The sequence below is a fragment of the Osmia lignaria genome, chromosome 6, assembly GCF_051020975.1.
Source record: "Osmia lignaria lignaria isolate PbOS001 chromosome 6, iyOsmLign1, whole genome shotgun sequence".
Taxonomy (NCBI): Eukaryota; Metazoa; Arthropoda; class Insecta; order Hymenoptera; family Megachilidae; genus Osmia; species Osmia lignaria.
Genome location: NC_135037.1, coordinates 1105877 through 1124051, shown reverse-complemented (window position 1 = coordinate 1124051; position 18175 = coordinate 1105877). Strand labels below are relative to the sequence as shown.

Sequence of the window (18175 nt, the reverse complement as noted above, 5' to 3'; positions counted from 1 at the left end):
GACGAGCATAGCAGTACCAGCTGTCCTTTCCCCTCCATCGCGCCATGTCCAGCACGTAATCCTCTCGTCAAGCGCTACTGAACTCTCCCCACCACACGTACTCTAACCAATCAGAGTAGAGATGGAACTCTGCTTTACAAGCATATAAGAGAAGCAAAATCGTCGTTGCGTCATTGTAGTTTCGGAGTTCGAACGAAGCATACTTTATTCTCAGTGACATGGCTCGTACTAAGCAGACTGCTCGTAAATCTACGGGTGGGAAGGCTCCACGGAAACAGTTAGCTACCAAAGCTGCTCGTAAGAGTGCGCCTGCAACGGGAGGAGTGAAAAAACCTCATCGTTATAGGCCTGGAACTGTAGCTCTCAGAGAAATTCGAAGATATCAGAAGAGTACGGAACTCTTGATCCGTAAATTACCTTTCCAACGTCTCGTTCGTGAAATAGCACAAGACTTCAAAACGGATCTTCGTTTCCAAAGTTCTGCTGTGATGGCTTTGCAAGAAGCCAGCGAAGCTTACCTTGTTGGACTTTTCGAAGACACTAACTTGTGCGCTATTCATGCCAAACGAGTTACAATCATGCCGAAGGATATCCAACTCGCTCGCCGTATTCGTGGAGAAAGAGCTTAAATTTTAGGCTCCACCTTTTATAACAATCGGCCCTTTTCAGGGCCCAATTTTTTTTTCAAACGAAGAACACTTTCGTGATCATTTTATTAAAATTTCAAATGCACTGTACCCATTATGAAATGTAATTTCCACCTTTTAAAAAGAATCATTAAATCAGGTTCAAAAAAATATTTTACCCATAAAAGTCAAATCTCGAGCATATATTGTAATACACTCAATTTGGAATTTAGTTCAAAAGTAGTTACGTCTTAAATAAAAACTAATTTTATAAACGTGTCATAGATACAAGGGATTGAGATTTTCTAATGCAAGATAGATCCCAAGTATTCGACAGAATGCCTGAAACGAATGTGTGCCGCTATGTACGTTGGTGCTGTTCTTTGTAGCTGTACAGTTTGTATTTGAGTAAAATTCCGAACATGTCAATAATAACTTGTCCAGCCGTTCTAAAATGCCGTATTGATCATAAAGAATTGACGGATCAACGGCAACATCTCCAGAGTACTAATCTATTTCGTAATATATTCAGTATTAAAAAATAAGAAGTTATCTTAAATTTATATGACAACGATATACACTAATGCATAACTACAGATTATCCTTTTACATTATTTATTTATTGCATTCGTACATACACTAATTACAATTTAACGATTTTACACATTTTGCGATATACATGTCCTTAAACCTGTACTGTCGAGTTTTTTTAGGAATAAAAAGAACTGTTAAATTAAGTTATACATGAACTTGTTAGTTATGAACCTGTACATTTGGGGGGGGGGCAATATTGTGCAATTCAAATCTTCTGCACAGAATACTTTTTTCTTTGAACTTACATAAAAGGTAATGTACGGTATTATTACTATATGGGAGTATAAAAATGTTAACATTATAATGTGATTGAAACTGAGAATTCATACGCAAGAAATATATGGTGGCCCTGAAAAGGGCCGTTTTTTTTTTTTACTGAACAAAAATGAAGAATGACACTTTAACCACCAAAACCGTAGAGGGTTCTTCCTTGGCGTTTCAAAGCATAGACGACGTCCATAGCCGTAACAGTTTTCCTTTTAGCGTGCTCAGTGTAAGTCACAGCATCTCGGATAACGTTTTCCAAGAATACTTTGAGAACACCTCGCGTTTCTTCGTAGATCAAGCCAGAAATACGTTTGACTCCACCACGACGGGCGAGACGACGAATGGCCGGCTTCGTGATACCCTGAATATTATCACGAAGAACTTTTCTATGACGCTTTGCTCCTCCCTTTCCCAATCCTTTTCCTCCCTTTCCACGACCAGTCATGATGCAAGTACTTTTCTCACGAACGATTACAACTGAACGATGAAATGTTTGGAACTACGTTGTGGAAACAAGAACCTGGCTCTTTTATTGAGCGGCAACTCTGCTTCCCCCTCCACCTTATTTCTACCCAATCAGAAGTTCGCTGCGCATACGTACGAGCTATGGGAACTGCGTAATTGTCTGATCACGTTACAGTGGGATCATAACTTGAATTTCCAAGAAGCAATGTCCGTTAATATCACAGTATATACTGACTCATCCATACACGCATATCGCGTTTTGTTTCATGTTCGGTTTCAATGCACTGCGTAGATCGTTTAGACTAGGCCTGGCCAACTCAAATGGTTTTACCGGGCCACTTTAATGATCCATAACGTTACAGCGGGCCGCACTTTAGAGAAATCCGGAAGTTCGGGCCAATTTCTTTATAGATAGATATATGTATGTATGTAGACTATGCATTCCATAAAAGTAGTTGAGATTGAAAAAAGAGAATGAAAACTGAGAACATAGTCGTGGTCAAGGTTGCCACCTTGACGGCGAAACCTAGTAGAGAGAGGGCGAGAGCAAGCAGAAAATTCGAAGTAGATGTAACGGCTGAAGTGGGCCATATGTATTTTGTCAAGGCGTTTCTCCTCTCACGAGGGAAACTCTTCAAGGCCAAGATGCCATAAAATGGTTGCTAAGGGCCATGGTGACGTTGGCGTCCTCACACTACGTAAATCCTATGGTCCACCCTAATTCCTTAGGTGAACTTGTAAAAATGCTACTCTCCCTCCGATTGAATAACGGAAGCGCGTAAACCCATCTTTATGCCCATTTTTGCCGGTAATGTCAACGCGCTACTATTACCCGTGTCTACCCCCTTAAATATGTTGTAAAATTTGTCATTTTAAGCAACTTTTTTCCTCTAAGTTTTATATTGAACTCGATTGATTTGCGTGATATTCACGAAAAACTATGAATACTACTGCATTAAATTTCGCCTGTACGTATACATATGTATGTACATATGTATTGTTTTTATCAACAGCACCACATGTCCCGGCTACTGTCCATATAACGGGTCAGCTTAAAATCAAAGTTAACTACTAATTTCAATAATTTTGACATTGGACTTAAGTGGCCGGCCGTCTAAAAGCGACCGAAATATTAAAATAACCTAACCTAACTTAATCTAGATATATAAATAACGAAAAAAATTATATTCCGTCAACATTGATATTAATCATTGTGCACTACAAAATTGTTTGCCGTCTGTACTAATGTTGACGGTATTTTATTGTTTTTATTATTTATACGTCTAGGTTAGGTTAGATTATTCTGGCCACTTTTAAGCGATCGGCCACGCGAGTCAAATGTTATAGTTTCATTTTTCAGTTCACCCGTTGTATGAATAGAAGCTGAACCACATGGTATGTATATACATAAATTAACATAATGAATAGAGGAAAAGTGTAAATTTGTAAGCCGAATAAATGTGTACTGCTTACAGACGATAGGCAAGCAAACCGGCGCATACGTATAGATAGAATTCGCTGTAGTAGTAACAATATTCTTTCGCAAATATCTCGCAAACTACAGTAATGCTTCGAAATAAGCAAGTCGCTATCCCCTCTTTTTTGTTTGAAGTCGCCCGCAAAGTGAGAGGTACGAGAAACGAGTGAGAGGTCCATGAAAGCGCGAAGCCGATGTTTAGGGTAATAAATTTCACGCTTGACTGAGCAGTGACATCGGTTAGTAGAAGAAGAATGCTTTCTCAGTCTGGTATATTTGCTTCGAAATAAAGCATAGTGCGAGAATGAGAGGGCATGTTATATTCTATCCTTGTCCAAAAAATAACATCGCTGCTCGGCCGATCACTTTATGATTTGCCGCTACCTCGGATCTCTCACTCATTTCTCGCGTTCTCTATCGTCCCGTTTCGAGAACAAAGTCAAGCCGAATAGCTACCTGCTTCGAAATAAGCAACTGTTCGGTCCCGAGCCACTTGCTTATTTCGAAGCATTACTGTAGTTGAGTCCGACATATTAGAGGAAGAAAGTTGCTTGAAATGACGAATTTCGCAACATATTTAAAAATCAGCGAAATCGGAGAAGGAGTAGCTTTTCTACAAGTTCACCCATATTTCATTTAAAACAAAATCGCCGATGGTGACGTCAAAAAGTGATTCATTTGGCATGGAATGACCCTTTAGGTATTTGTAGTCACTGACAGAATCATAAATATTCGTCAAAAAATCGAGAACCGTGTGAAATTGGTCACTAATCGAAGAGAGTTCGGCTACAATCGTTTGAGTTCGGTGTATTGATTCATCCCTCAGTTCGTGTGATAGTGTAATGAATAAATATAACCTTAATTTTTACAAAAATGGTAAGAAAACATTTAATTTGTTTTAATTAACGTTTATATTAACTAAATTATTGCTGTAATATTATTAAGAAGTATTTATTATTATTTATTAAGTAAATATTATTAATAAATTACAAAATTCTAACATATAGTAAAAAATATAAATTTTTTTATAGGATGTACAAAAACATTCTGTACATACTCTAGTATTTCGATCTTTAAAAAGGACACATGACATGTTTTTATTAAATCAAGGCACTTTACCACCTCTAGATCTAAATTTGTAAGTATACTATATTCACATTAATATAAATAAATTTAATCAAGTACAACAATAACATTTTATAGGCAAAAAATGAAAAAGTCTATAAAAGCAAAAGATTCTTATGGTCCTGTGTTGGAACGGGTTAGAAATAACAATATGATGAAACCACAAAAAGAAAATGAAAATGTAGATCCTCCTCCACCAGGTGGTATGTATACATTGTATATACATGCATAAAATGTAAGTTTATTATTGTTTTAATAAAAACTTAATTTATAGATGAATCTTTTGGAGGAAATAGTATTACAGCAACAGTACCTTATAGCAGTACACAAAGTAGTAGTATAATAGCAACAACACAAGCAAGTTCAGGTGGAAATGTAAATAATACTATGCTTATAACGCAGAAGAAAACAACTTCTATGGCAAAACCAAAATGGCATCCACCATGGAAATTATACAGAGTTATTAGTGGCCATCTTGGTTGGGTCAGGTGTTGTGCCGTTGAACCAGGCAATGAATGGTTTGCCACAGGTTCAGCAGATAGAGTTATTAAAGTGAGATGTATTTCATTGAATTACATAAAAATTATGAATACACTTCCTTTTAACATATATTAAATTAATTTCAAAAATTATAGATATGGGATCTTGCCAGTGGTAAATTGAAAGTTTCTTTGACTGGTCACATAAGTAGTGTTCGTGGACTTGCATTTTCTCAACGTCATCCATATCTATTTTCTTGCGGAGAAGACCGACAAGTAAAGTGCTGGGATCTTGAATACAACAAGGTTATTATATATAATTTAATTTACTTGTAATACTGTGATTGTAATTATAATTTACTTTTATTTCATTTTTAAAGGTTATAAGGCACTATCACGGTCATTTATCAGCTGTGTATTCGATGGCACTTCATCCTACTATAGATGTATTAGTAACTGCAGGTAGAGATTCTACTGCAAGAGTATGGGATATGCGTACTAAAGCAAATGTACACACACTTGTTGGTCATACTAATACAATCGCTAGTGTAATTTGTCAAACAGCTGAACCACAGGTACAGTGGTTTCTTGCTTTTACATTCTTCAATAGAAAATATTTGATATTTTAAAATGATACTCTTTGTATCAGATTGTCACAGGAAGTCATGACTGTACTATAAGATTATGGGATCTAGCTACAGGAAAATCTAGAGCAACTTTAACAAATCATAAGAAAAGTGTGAGAGCTGTAACTTTTCATCCATCGCTGTAAGTATGTTTCTTTAAATTCTTTTTGCCTTTTATTTTTGTGCTAATTTATACCAATTATTAGATACATGTTCGCATCAGCATCTCCAGATAACATTAAGCAGTGGAAGTGTCCAGAAGGCAAATTTATTCAAAATTTGTCGGGTCACAACGCCATAGTTAATTGTTTGGCTGTTAATGCTGATGGTGTTTTAGTTTCTGGAGCAGATAATGGCACAATGCATCTTTGGGATTGGAGGACAGGGTAACATAAACATTATATTATATTCATTTATAACATTGTTTATGAATATTATGTAAATTTTAAGGTATAATTTCCAACGGTTACAAGCGCCAGTTCAACCTGGTTCAATGGACAGTGAAGCTGGAGTATTTAGTATTACGTTTGACATGTCTGGTACACGAATGATCACAACAGAAGCGGATAAAACAATCAAAGTTTACAGAGAAGATGAAACTGCTGTAAGAATAATTTATTTTTTAGATAGACTTAATACAGTTATCTTTTTATTTATATAATTTCAGACGGAAGAAACACATCCTGTGAATTGGAGGCCGGATATAATAAAGCGAAGGAAATATTAAGCATTTTTACATATAACAAATATTAATTATAGATTTTTTTGTAAATTCTAATTTTTGATTAAAAAAATGAATAATAATATTAATAGTTTACAGTTCTTCGTCCAAATCAAATTCGTCTTCTGGAAAATCTCCTACTTTTACATGAGCTGGTTTTACAAAACCGCCATATTTTGGTAAACACTCGAAATATTTCTTTCCATTAACACTGCGTTAAAAAAAATATAAAAAGTCATTAGTGCATTATGTAACAATAAAAATATAGGAGAACAACATTGACGTAACTAGGATTCGTTTGCAGGGCTAGGTCTTGTACAAATTTCGGAATCCTGGAATCTCAGAATTAAAAAATTACGGAATTTTAGAATTCTAGAATCTTAAAATAATGAGGAAGCCAGTTTACATTTTCAAAACGAGCCAGGCCCACCCTGGCACTCACCTAGTTACGCCAATGGATAACAATGATCTTACGTTCCGTCATTTTTACCAAGCGGTTCATCATATTTCACTCCAATCCACCAACCTTCTTTAAATTCAGTTTTACCTACAAATAAAATAATCACATGTGATAATTGAAAATGATATTATTAACAAGTACATTTGCATTATACTTGCCAATATACATAATAGTAGCTTTTCGTTTTGGTTGATTTGGAACACAAACTTCACATCGATCAGCAACTTTGCATGATTGAGCAGCTAAAGCTTCTGCTTCTTCTTCTTTTTTTTTTTCTTCCGCTTTTCTTTTCATTTCTTCTTCATTATATTTTCCTAACTTATTTTTCTCTAGAAATGCTTTCACAGTATCTAAAACAGAAAATTGGGAGTGTTTAATATAATAAGTTATCACAATGGCTTCTGAAATTGTGTAAATTGAATTGATACTCTTTATGTATATTAAATCTAACTAGAAAGTATACATACTTAATCTGTAGCTATTTTATTACTTTACCTGATCGTTTTGCATATTCTTCTTCAGATATTTCAAATTTTTCTACATTATTCAAATTTTCTTCAGTACGAGAAAAATTGTCTATTACCTAAAATGTTACATATATTTACGATTATTACAATTACGGAAAATGTTTCTATTACTTTATAAAGTATTCATTTACAAGTATTTTCATTCCATTATCAATAGGGTATGATCCTAAAAGACGCTGACCATCATCTAGTTTACAAATTAATTTATCGTTCTTATCATATACTTCAATCTTCATTGTTGCAGGATTACCGCCCGTTAATAGTTCTAATTTTCCCTTTAATATAACAAAATAATGACATAAAATAAAATTTACAATAAACTGTAAATGATGTGTAATTTTTACTAAATATTTTACCTTAAATTCATCAATTGTTATTCCTTTTTGAAATCTTCGTTCTACACAGCATGATTGCTGACTAGAGCTAGTAATACATAAATTTATAAAGTCCGGTGTTATTACGTTATAAGTATTCATTTTCACTGCAATTTCCAATCACCCTTTAAATGACGTATATATGCTTTGACATACAATAGGTTATTTAGGTTATGATACTTCAATTAGACAGTATATACATAAAATATGTATATATGTAGTTTTATCGAAAGATTTATTGAAAGATAATAATTACAATCTTTAATCACAAATATAATACTATTTTTATGTTACAAATATTACATGGTAAATAAACATAATAACATCTTTATATCACGTACTCGTTTTTGAATTCATATAAGTATCGACTTTTAGGGGCTGCGCGAGATATGATTGCGCGAGCACCACGGCCGCGTCACGGAATTAATAATGTGCAGGATAGGGTTGAACTTTACTTCGGGGGCCCAAAAATTATAGCCTTGTTTTTTTATCTTCTTGAAGTATTTAACGAGTAGAATCTAAAAATCCAAGTTTTAAGGTGCGGTATTCATCGGTTCAGAAGTTATGCGTGTGTAAAAGTGAGCGTTTTTAGCGTATTTGATATGTTACTTCGACGCCATATTGACTTTTGTAATGGCCTTTTTGTAAAGGCAGGCCTCCTTTACAAAAGGAGAGGAAAAAATAAATTAATCTCTTAATTATAATAATTATTAAGTGAATTAATTTAATGTAAATAATCTTCGAGGAAGATTGAAGTATGGTGGCGAAATGTGATTGAAATTTGGTCGATAAGCTCAAAATTTCTTATTATTGTTGAATAGGTCTAACATTAAAGGCTACTTTTATTTCCTCGAGTACACCTTAAATGTTTTAAATAGCTTTAATGTCTCTTTCCAGGGTAGACAAACCATGGTTCAGGAATTGCAGCCTGCTTTAGCGAGGCTGCTTCAATTTTTCTTGTGCAGGTTTTTGAAACCTGCTCTAATAAAACATTACGATTTATCGTTAGTTAGGCACATAACGGCCTTAGCCACTTAGGCCATACCGGTACCCGTAAGATCACCGAAGTCAAGCTAAGTGGGCACGGTTTCGCCAATAGATGGGTTACCGTGTGCTGTTGGCAACGATACACACACGCACGCACACATACACGGACACATATAGAGACTAAAAAAAGTATATGGAGTATATAAAAGTAAGTAAAAGTATTGGAGTGGATAAACTTCACGGAATTTAAAAGTACGGAAAATGTGTAAGCCAAAGAAAAAAAAAGTTCAAAAAATGCGCGGGGTTTGGGGTTGGCAGCGCTGCCCAACAACCCCACATCCCCCCCCCATAGGCGCGTGGACGATGGGTTCGTTCCTGCCAATCTAACCAAGTTCCACTAAATGAAGTGAAACACTTGGTGGAACTGGAGTGTGAACTGCACTTGGAAGAGAGAGGAAAGGCATTGCATTAAGGGTGTTATAGTAGAAAGTGAAAATTATTAAGTTCCGCGAAAATTGCTTACAGTTCTAAGTACGTTACCATAAGTAATGAAATACGTAATCGTCGTCCTCATGACGATTTATTTTTAGGGGACCTAACAGCTTTCAAATATGCGAACGTTTTGAGTAGTGATATGAAGAAAACTTTGTTCAATGTAGTCGCGGTCACGCGTAGATTAGGACATTTAGATATTAAAGCTTTAGAAAGGGAATGAGATTCGTTGTATTTTTTTCCGTCTTGCGTGGATAGGGAAAAGTGGTTTAGTTCATCTTTCGACGAGATGTGGATTGATATAGCGAAAAAAGCTATATTTCCACAGCTCACTTCATTATTGAATGTCGTTAGGTGTCTTCCGCATTCTAATGCGGAATCGGAAAGGATTTTTTCAATGTTACCCGACGATATGATATTTATTTATTTAAATTATTTGCATTCACTCAGAATATTGACTAACACTCCTTTGTATATTTTATTAGTTTCGAAAAACAAAGTTGCTATAAGGTGCTGGAAATACATACAAGCGTCACGCAATTGGGACGAGTATTATGTACATATGTATCATCCACGATCTATTACAATAACAGTTTCTTTCTTTTTTCGCCTCTTTCTGTCTTTCTATTTCTCTTCCCTACCGTGTTCTCTCCTCCCTTAGCTTCCGACTCCTCTCTCTCATACCTCTCCTTCATTCATTCATTCAAAAAACATAATATATAAATAAAACAATGTCGCTGTTACATTAGTGTTGTTTCACGAAAATGTAGGGATTTAATTTTTAACTCTTATGTCAGCTCGAATCCATCTTCTTTTATCTTCTGTCTCTTTCTACGTTGATGTCGGCAAACTAGAAACAGTTGGACAATCAAATCTGTCCGCTAAATGTTCGTCGCCGGTCCGAAATTCTGAACACTTATCGATTCTTTACTGTATATGTCATCGGTTCCTGGATCCTTGTAACGGTCAGATAGACGCCTCCTCGGAGATAAGGATAAATATCTGACAGCGAGTCACCCAAAAGGAAATAGCCTTTGTACCGAAACATCAAGAACATCAAACAGTTTGCAAATCACCTTCCATGACACATTAGACTAGGCATGGGCACGAAACCGGCTCAAAGAGCGCGTCTGACATCGACACTGTTTGGGAGCGCACGTCATTCTACTGATTCGCTCTTTCGAAGTGATGGGGCAGCATTGTAGGGGAATCGAGCTGCGGCGGTCGAGGTGATACGAATGTGTGGCGTTCGACAGAGAACGTCACACATGCATGATTTGACTGCGTAACCTCGAGATACTACGGAGTGGGGATATTTCTCCGCCGTTCGGTTCGGTTCGCGCTCCACTTTGAGCTCGCCGACAAGCTTCGGAGTTCGGAGCTCTTGGGAGCGTTCCGGCTCCGTTTACTACATAGCTGCCCATGCCTGCATTAGACCCTTTGGACCTTGAAACCCTGTACCTCTCCACTAGAAACTGTACGTATGTATATAAGCAGGCCACAAAAATAAAGAATCAGATTATTTCTCACTCTCAAACGAAGTTCATCGTGTCATTTATTTCGCCACGAGCAAGTATTCTACGGATACTGTTCGCGTGTTATCAACCAACGTTACGTTTTCCCCGTAACACACTTGACGATGTAATGAGGACCCCTGAATGTGAAGGAGGTTACTAATGTAACATCTTTCTTTCTATCTTTTATAGCTTCCCTCTTAAAATGGGCTGCATGATCTAGGGACAAAGGCCCTTTTCTGCCTACTGAAAATTAGCGTCCACGCGCCTTTTTCACATTACATTATTCCTTTTCTCGCATTACATTTTTCGCCTTGCCAGTTACATTTTCTTTCTCACACTTTTGCATTACTTTTACATCATACTGCCTTACTCGTTCCTTTACATCCCTCTTTTAGTCGCCTCTTACGACAGGCAGAGGTTACCGTGGCCGTATTTTAATCCCCCCGAGACACAGGGGGTTATTAGTAACGTCTACACATTCAAGCAGCATTCAATGGGTTAGTTACGCCTGTATTATCATCTCGAAAACTAATAAATACCTGTAGCTAAAATTTTAAACTTAGATTTCAGCCCCTCTCCCAACAAAAATTTCATAGTGATCGGAAGTGTCTTTCGGAAAAATATCCGTACTTTCTTAAACAATACATTTATTTGAAACAGAACATAGTACATTATTTACTTCTAGTAAAGGATACATATAACTGTTATTATAATTAGTATTAAAATAAAAAGTGTTACTTTATTAAGAAAAAAAATTGTTTATTATATTAAGATCACAAGTAACTATTGTTTTCTAGATTACAAAAGAATCATTATTACATTTTTAAACAAAAATATATTTTTAATAGCACAAAAGAAATCATACTGAATTTACAATAATAATAATAAAAAGAACACTGTTTATTCAACATCACTGATAAATTATATTCTAAAATACTTTACACAATAATAAACTCTTTTGTTCCAAGGTATATATGAAATTTATGGAAGTTACTTTGTTTGTTTATCATCAATGCTTAAATGAATATCTGTTTGTCTTTCTATAAAAGCTTGGATTTTAATATTTCATAAACCATTTTATTCCGAAAATATGGCATATCTTGCTGTGTAAATGTGATTCTTTTATTTGAACAAATATATTCAGCAAACATACAAGAAAAAACACCACAATCACTCCCATTCATTTGTTGAGGAATATTTTTGACAGATTCTAATTTCCAATCACTAGTATCATATGTTTGTTTCTTTTTATCCAAGCTTTCATTTTCCAAATATTGTCGTAATGCAGATAAACATTTCGGATTACTGCTACCCATACTGTCATAATACCGAATAGTTTTGTCTCTAAAGTTAATTATTGACATACACCAATGAATACCTAAATGTATAGGAACAACTACAAGATCTTGTGCGAAAATATCAATTTTTCTAGTCCATCTCTTCAAAGATGCGTGTCCACCTGAGATTAGTTTTGGATAGAAGAAGGTATTCATAGCATGTACCTTTGGGTATTTATCGTTGCTACTTCTAGCTATTAATAGATTCATATAAAAATTGATTACTTCATCATTCAACCAATTTAAGTCAGCTAATGTATAAATATCTTTCCTTGTGATTCGTAAACCAAAACCTTCTACAAGAACTTCATCAGGTGGTCGAGGAATAAGAGCATGCTTTACTTCCTGTAACATTTCCTCTGTTAAAGTAGGTAATTCTGATTCTTCTAGTTTCTCTGTTTCATCCAAAACAGCCTCACATAATCTCATCGATCTGGCTAAATGCTCTTCTAATGCAGCTTCCCTTGCTAAACGATTATGTTTAGACAACATACATGTCATTTTTTTAAGTTCTTCGGCTTCCTTATAGCGTTGTTCTATACGTTCATTGTATCGTTTTGTTATTTGTGGAACAAAATCCTCTTTCATCACAGCTTTCGCTGCTAAGTGATCTCTTAATGTGTTTTTTGCTACACGTTCTATATTTCTAACTTGTGTGCATTTTTCTCTATTAATATGTTTACTATGAGATGGAATTTTATCGGAAATTTTATCTATTTTATCGTTATCTAAAGTAATAACTATTTCTTTCTTCTTCTCTTTTTTCCAACATGATTGTGAAGTTTCATGTTTTCTAATTGGATGCGTTTTAGAACTGGATGGGATATTAAATTTTTCTAAATCTATTACTTCTGCTGGTTCTTGCATCTGTCCGTTCTCTTCATGTTTATCACATATAACATGTATTCTGTGCGGGAGAAAATTTTGTAATAATTCTTCATACTGATTTTTTTCTTTCAGGCGGCGAGTTTTATTTAATGTGACACATTGTCGGTGTGTTCTAACATTATGTACTCTTTCACTTGCATTACCAAAATACCCCATGTTCACTTTATCATAACACGTTTGACGTTTTGATGATGATGGTGTGCAGCAAGTAAATGATTTTTCTTTATTATTATATTTGCCATTTACCCTATTGAACGTTTTAGTGGGAGAATGTTTATGTTTGATTATAATTTGAACATCGTCATCATCGTTATCACTATCATCTTTAATCTCAGTAGGTTCATCCTCCACATTGATAGTTTTGTAATCACAACGATGCTTTTTTGGTGTTACAAATTCTTTTTCTAAACTAAACGAAACAGCTCTACGCTTTCTAGGTGCTTCGTCTGCCCATCCAAAAAATTTTTTTAACAAGTCAAATATCAACATGATTATTATAAAGAAACAATTGCTTGCAACACAAAGTCCAAATGTTTTTTATTAATAAGGCCATTCAATATAATATAATATTTCGTATTATTTTTCATATAATCCTGAAAATTATGTTAAGGTTTTATTAGTTACAAAAAAATGTTACAACATAAATCAACTTTTCACTTTTTTATAAAAAGCAAATTTATTTTCAATTAATACTTACAGTATATACACTGAACTTTGTTGGATAATTGTTGAATCTGAATTATTAATTGAAATAACCTAAAACAACAAATAACCTCATACAATCTGATAATACAAATAATACAAATAAATATAAACGTACACTGATAACATAAAATTGGGAATTTAAATTAAAAGTGTAAATATACCTACTGGAAGCATTAATTTGATATAATTTCGTAAAAATTGTAATTTCACATAAGTAAATACTGAGTGATAGTTAAACGTAGCAAATAATAAACTGTACTGCTCAATTCCATTAATATTAATTCAGAGACGGATTGTCAACTTCCGCGTCTGTAATGGAAAAATTAACGCCCCTCAGTGTCAATTTCATGAAATACACCTTTATATAATTTTATACTTTTGAATTTTAATTTAAAAACTATAATTTCATCTAACTTAGTTACATGATTAAAAGTAATAATCATATTTTTAAAATTTATATTTTATAATGTATAAATATAACTTCATGCTTATATTTATTTACGGGATATTATACACAATTATACACAAATACGTATCTAAGTATAACTTTATAATACAATACATTATTTTTGGATTCGTTTAATTAATAATTTTCTTTTTGCCTAAAATACGTTAGTGAAAAAAAACTAGTTATATTCATATGTGTTATAATATAAAATTATAAAAATAGATTTATTTTATTTTATTTTAGTGATATGTTGCGAACCTCGCCTGATGCAGTGTCGTGTGAATTTAGTTGTAAACCTGTAATCTCATGATTTGAATATCCAACGCTATCGCTTGAAGTGGGATGATTGAAGTATGGCGACGATGTATGTGAATAATGTACGATGTACTGATGTAAGTAGTTTACATTTGTAATCAACAGTACGCTTCAAAACAATATACTTATGTCACTTATGTACTGTATAAATCATATGTAATCTACAATTATAAGAACTATATATATAAACGTTTAGTAAAAGTAAAAAATAATTAGATTTGATGAGTAATGTTAATCAAGGGTTTATTGCCGTTCACGTTGGTACGTTATTAATTTTCATAAATATATATTGTAATAAACATGGAATAAAATTAATCTGAAATAAATAATAAAAATTAACATGTGTCATATATTTTATTAGGTGCAGGACGACATTCGGAAACTCTTAAAGAACAATATCAGAAGTTATGCCGTCAAGCATGTAAAGCTGTAAGTTATGTTTTTTTTTATTCATACTATCTTAAATTGTTAAATGATAATAAAAAATACTTATTTTTATACAGGGTATAGAGAATTTAAAAAGTACTGGTAGCTCACTGGATGCAGTAGTAGAAACAGTAATCATGTTAGAAAATTCTCCTTTAACGAATGCTGGATTTGGTTCCAATTTAACATTAGAAGGATCAGTGGAATGCGATGCCAGTGTCATGGATGGTACTACATTGCAATTTGGAGCTGTTGGTGCAGTTAGTGGAATAAAAAATCCTGTTTTGTTGGCAAAACGACTATGTGAATATCAATCAATCAAAATTGCATATGGCAGAATTCCACCAAGGTAAATGTCAAGAATTAAATTGTGTATATACTGTTAGACAGAAAGATAAAACATTAATCAAATTATTTGATGTTCAATAATACACTTGGAATATTTTAAATAATGTAAATTTAAGTAGATTAAAAATCTTGTGGTTTTGAAATTTTAATTCCAGTGTTTCATAATTCAAATTTGAAATATTTTGAATAATGTAGATTGTATGGTAACAGTGCATTTTGAAAAATAAAAGCCACATTCAATATAGTTGATTTCCTTTTTATAAATCAAACCAAAATGTTCAGTAGAAAGAGGGGGGGGGGGTAATAATAATACATTCAGAGTATTTATAGAAGTTATTTTTATCCCAGTGTTTGAAAAGAACAACTATTTAGAAAGAATTTATTTATCAGCAGGATAATACTGCATTACATGTTTCAAAATAGTTAAAGAATAGTTTTCAGGAAAAGAAATCTTGATCTTTTTTTGGATTTAAACATAATTGAAAATTGTTAAGATGATCTTATGTAGCATGTTAAATTAATATTTGAAAATTAATATTGTAAATTATATAATTCATTGTCAAATTGAATATTGAAATTAATAGAGAAAAAAGAGAAGGGTTCAATACATTACTAACAATAAAATCATTTATCTATTTTGTATTTTATATTTAATAAATATTATGTACTCATTTGTACATTCCTTAACTGTGCTAGCATTTTACCCTTTCTTCAAAAACTAGCAAATTTCACTAGCATGCTCTCTTTTTGTTCAACAACTTAGTTTGAAATAATAGAATGAATTTTTATTACTTTATCACAATATAAGTTTTCTAGTTGGAAATGGAGCATATATGTGGGCACAAGAAATGGGAATACAAACTGTACCTCCTGAACAGTTAATCTCAAGTATGTAAAATAATGTTTAATTTAACAACAATAATTATATTTATGTCAGACGAAGTACTATAATTTATTATTTTTTATAATATTCTGTTATAATTTTTAGCAAAGGCACAAAAAATGTATAAATACTACAAGAGAAAAATAGAAAATTCTAATGTAGAAATTTGTAAGGTAAATAATCTGTTATTTATATTTTAATAATTTTTTATTTCTAAATATATCAACATCCTGATTTTAAAGTATGCTAACAAAAGAATGGATACAGTTGGTGCAATATGTGTTGATAAGGAGGGAAATATTGCTGCAGCTTGTTCCAGTGGTGGTATAATTTTAAAATATCCAGGAAGAGTAGGACAAGTACAGTATCTGTTTTTTTAAATTATATAATTTTGTTTTTAGTCCTTTTTATTAATATTAGTCACTTGGAAAATATAATATTGTTGTATTTTAATTTTAAGGCTGGAATGTGGGGAGGTGGTATATGGGCATACAAAGACAAATATTCTATAGGAACAAGTACATCAGGTTGTGGAGAACACCTTATTCGTACTTCATTAGCAAGGACAGCTGCAGAAGCTATATCTGACAATTCTTGCCCAATTCTTGGCTTGCATCAGGCTATGAAAGCTGATTTTATTGGTGAAAACCTGTGACTCTTTTATTATTTGCCTTCGAATGTGAAAAATCTTCCTGTTACAAAAAAATGGTGAATACATTTGACTATAGATAAGTAAAAACTTCTTTTAGGTTCAAAGTTTTTATGCGGACTTGATCAGAAACTTGGTGGTGTTATTGCTGTACGATATACAGTAGAAGAAGGATTAGGAGACTTTCTCTGGAGTTATTCGACTAATTCTATGATAATAGGTTACATGAATTCCTGCGAACAAACAGCAACAGTATATTTTGTTTATATTTAAATATAACAATATATAAATCAACATACGATATTTATATATATATATTTTTTTTATTTAGAGTCACATGGCTGTTCTATCATCTGATGAAGTTGGTAAGAAAGCAGTCGTGGAAGGAATTTGTTTTAAAATCAGATAACACATTCTACTTGGAATTGTTTAAATGGATCTCATCTACACATTGATATCTATGATTAACAAATTAATTTATTTACTTGATTATTATAAAATTATCTATTAAGATTTTTATCATGAAAATAATATTAGACATATTTAGATTAAGTTAGATTAAGTTAAACAAACAACTCTAATTTATTTTCATTTAACGATTGTATTTTCAAAACATGTAAGAATAAAATAATACAAAATAGGTAATAAGGATAATGGTAAAATAGTTTAGGATAGCATGCACATAAAATTATTCATAGGGTACCGGAGTGCCCGCGTGTTACGTAACGGGATCATAACTACTTCAGATTTTAGTCGGGATCAAAGCGTGGTCGGACCGGAGCTGGAACGTTACGTATTAGAGATAGAAAAGGATTCCCTGAATATTGCTCTCTCACTCTTGTATTATCATGACTCTCTAACGGGAAGGCGCAGTCAATCTGTATATGAACAGAGTGTCTCAAAATTCGGTCGAATCCCGTAGAGGGATGATTGCTGAGGTGATTCTAAACAACTTTTTAGAGCGAAGCTCTCCTTGACGCGTTCGGCATGGTTCGGCAGTACCGTAAAATCTCGTTTATCCGAGGTAATGTGGGGATAAAGTCCCTCGGACAACACGGAAGAAATAAAAAATTCGAAAATTTTAATTGTTTTTTATGTATTTGAAATGATAGAATGAAATTTAATCACAAAAGTATATAAAAATGAAAATCTAACTACGTGCGTACAGCATAGGCACAGCGATTTCATCCGTTTTATCCGAGTTTTTCCGTATTATCCGAGCATACACCTCAATTAATGCAGAGTGCTCGGATCAGTCCGTTGTCTCGGATAACGCGGAGGCTCGGTTGATCGAAGGCCGCATAAATGAGGTTTTACTGTAACATCGACTTGAGGCCCTGAATTCATTGTAGTAGTAGTAGCAGCAGTTTTTCGAAAATATCTCGAAAACTAAGGCCGAGCGGCAGTTATATGTATAGGAAAAAGTTGTTCAAAATGTA

At 33.4% G+C, this 18175-nt stretch overlaps 6 protein-coding genes across 8 annotated transcripts; 3 read left to right on the top strand and 3 right to left on the bottom strand.

Annotated features, from left to right (window-relative positions):
- Window positions 1–165: 165 nt before the first annotated feature.
- Window positions 166–1347, top strand: LOC117601421 (histone H3). The gene has a single exon (XM_034318125.2). It carries the CDS (start codon window positions 219–221, stop codon window positions 627–629), a length of 411 nt encoding a protein of 136 aa, XP_034174016.1. The 5' UTR covers window positions 166–218; the 3' UTR covers window positions 630–1347.
- Window positions 1348–1387: 40 nt separating this feature from the next.
- On the bottom strand, window positions 1388–2009 carry LOC117601422 (histone H4). The gene has a single exon (XM_034318126.2). The coding sequence runs from the start codon at window positions 1930–1932 to the stop codon at window positions 1621–1623; it is 312 nt and encodes a 103-aa protein (XP_034174017.1). The 5' UTR covers window positions 1933–2009; the 3' UTR covers window positions 1388–1620.
- A 1682-nt stretch (window positions 2010–3691) lies between these two features.
- Window positions 3692–6469, top strand: Tango4 (transport and golgi organization 4). The gene is made up of 10 exons (XM_034318779.2): window positions 3692–4305; window positions 4461–4567; window positions 4633–4757; window positions 4829–5106; window positions 5190–5339; window positions 5414–5608; window positions 5683–5801; window positions 5866–6045; window positions 6110–6263; window positions 6327–6469. Exons 1-10 carry the CDS (start codon window positions 4303–4305, stop codon window positions 6384–6386), a joined length of 1371 nt encoding a protein of 456 aa, XP_034174670.1. The 5' UTR covers window positions 3692–4302; the 3' UTR covers window positions 6387–6469.
- Window positions 6258–8369, bottom strand: TBCB (tubulin-binding cofactor B). Its single transcript, XM_034318794.2, has 6 exons — window positions 7724–8369; window positions 7499–7642; window positions 7336–7423; window positions 6999–7190; window positions 6855–6927; window positions 6258–6591 (listed from the first exon to the last, which is right to left on the bottom strand). The coding sequence occupies exons 1-6, from the start codon at window positions 7841–7843 to the stop codon at window positions 6474–6476; spliced, it is 735 nt and encodes a 244-aa protein (XP_034174685.1). The 5' UTR covers window positions 7844–8369; the 3' UTR covers window positions 6258–6473.
- Window positions 8370–11586: 3217 nt separating this feature from the next.
- LOC117601668 (sentrin-specific protease 1) lies at window positions 11587–14489 on the bottom strand. Of its 2 annotated transcripts, XM_034318762.2 has the most exons (4): window positions 14374–14484; window positions 13833–13976; window positions 13660–13718; window positions 11587–13555 (listed from the first exon to the last, which is right to left on the bottom strand). In XM_034318762.2, exon 4 carries the CDS (start codon window positions 13449–13451, stop codon window positions 11778–11780), a length of 1674 nt encoding a protein of 557 aa, XP_034174653.2. In that variant the 5' UTR covers window positions 13452–13555; window positions 13660–13718; window positions 13833–13976; window positions 14374–14484; the 3' UTR covers window positions 11587–11777. The 2 variants fall into 2 exon arrangements, with proteins under 2 accessions (XP_034174653.2, XP_034174654.2); XM_034318763.2 differs by lacking the exon at window positions 13833–13976 and having other exon boundaries at window positions 14374–14489.
- Tasp1 (Taspase 1) lies at window positions 14369–17208 on the top strand. 2 transcript variants are annotated; one of them, XM_034318785.2, is made up of 9 exons: window positions 14369–14507; window positions 14792–14859; window positions 14934–15205; window positions 16013–16092; window positions 16193–16260; window positions 16330–16446; window positions 16548–16728; window positions 16837–16988; window positions 17068–17208. In XM_034318785.2, exons 3-9 carry the CDS (start codon window positions 14994–14996, stop codon window positions 17143–17145), a joined length of 888 nt encoding a protein of 295 aa, XP_034174676.2. In that variant the 5' UTR covers window positions 14369–14507; window positions 14792–14859; window positions 14934–14993; the 3' UTR covers window positions 17146–17208. The 2 variants fall into 2 exon arrangements, with proteins under 2 accessions (XP_034174676.2, XP_034174675.2); XM_034318784.2 differs by lacking the exon at window positions 14369–14507 and adding an exon at window positions 14551–14691.
- The last annotated feature ends 967 nt before the right edge of the window (window positions 17209–18175 follow it).

Coding starts and splice junctions, on each gene's coding strand:
- LOC117601421 (XM_034318125.2), top strand. CDS start 219: ATGGCTCGTACTAAGCAGACTGCTCGTAAATCTACGGGTGGGAAGGCT.
- LOC117601422 (XM_034318126.2), bottom strand. CDS start 1,932: ATGACTGGTCGTGGAAAGGGAGGAAAAGGATTGGGAAAGGGAGGAGCA.
- LOC117601668 (XM_034318763.2), bottom strand. CDS start 13,451: ATGTTGATATTTGACTTGTTAAAAAAATTTTTTGGATGGGCAGACGAA.
- Tango4 (XM_034318779.2), top strand. Junction 4,568..4,632: donor CCACCTCTAGATCTAAATTT/GTAAGTATACTA, acceptor AACATTTTATAG/GCAAAAAATGAAAAAGTCTA. Junction 5,802..5,865: donor GTAACTTTTCATCCATCGCT/GTAAGTATGTTT, acceptor ACCAATTATTAG/ATACATGTTCGCATCAGCAT.
- Tasp1 (XM_034318784.2), top strand. CDS start 14,652: ATGAGTAATGTTAATCAAGGGTTTATTGCCGTTCACGTTG. Junction 15,206..16,012: donor TATGGCAGAATTCCACCAAG/GTAAATGTCAAG, acceptor TCACAATATAAG/TTTTCTAGTTGGAAATGGAG. Junction 16,093..16,192: donor TCCTGAACAGTTAATCTCAA/GTATGTAAAATA, acceptor TATAATTTTTAG/CAAAGGCACAAAAAATGTAT.
- TBCB (XM_034318794.2), bottom strand. CDS start 7,843: ATGAATACTTATAACGTAATAACACCGGACTTTATAAATTTATGTATT. Junction 7,643..7,723: donor TAACAATTGATGAATTTAAG/GTAAAATATTTA, acceptor GTTATATTAAAG/GGAAAATTAGAACTATTAAC. Junction 7,191..7,335: donor AGAATATGCAAAACGATCAG/GTAAAGTAATAA, acceptor TTTCTGTTTTAG/ATACTGTGAAAGCATTTCTA.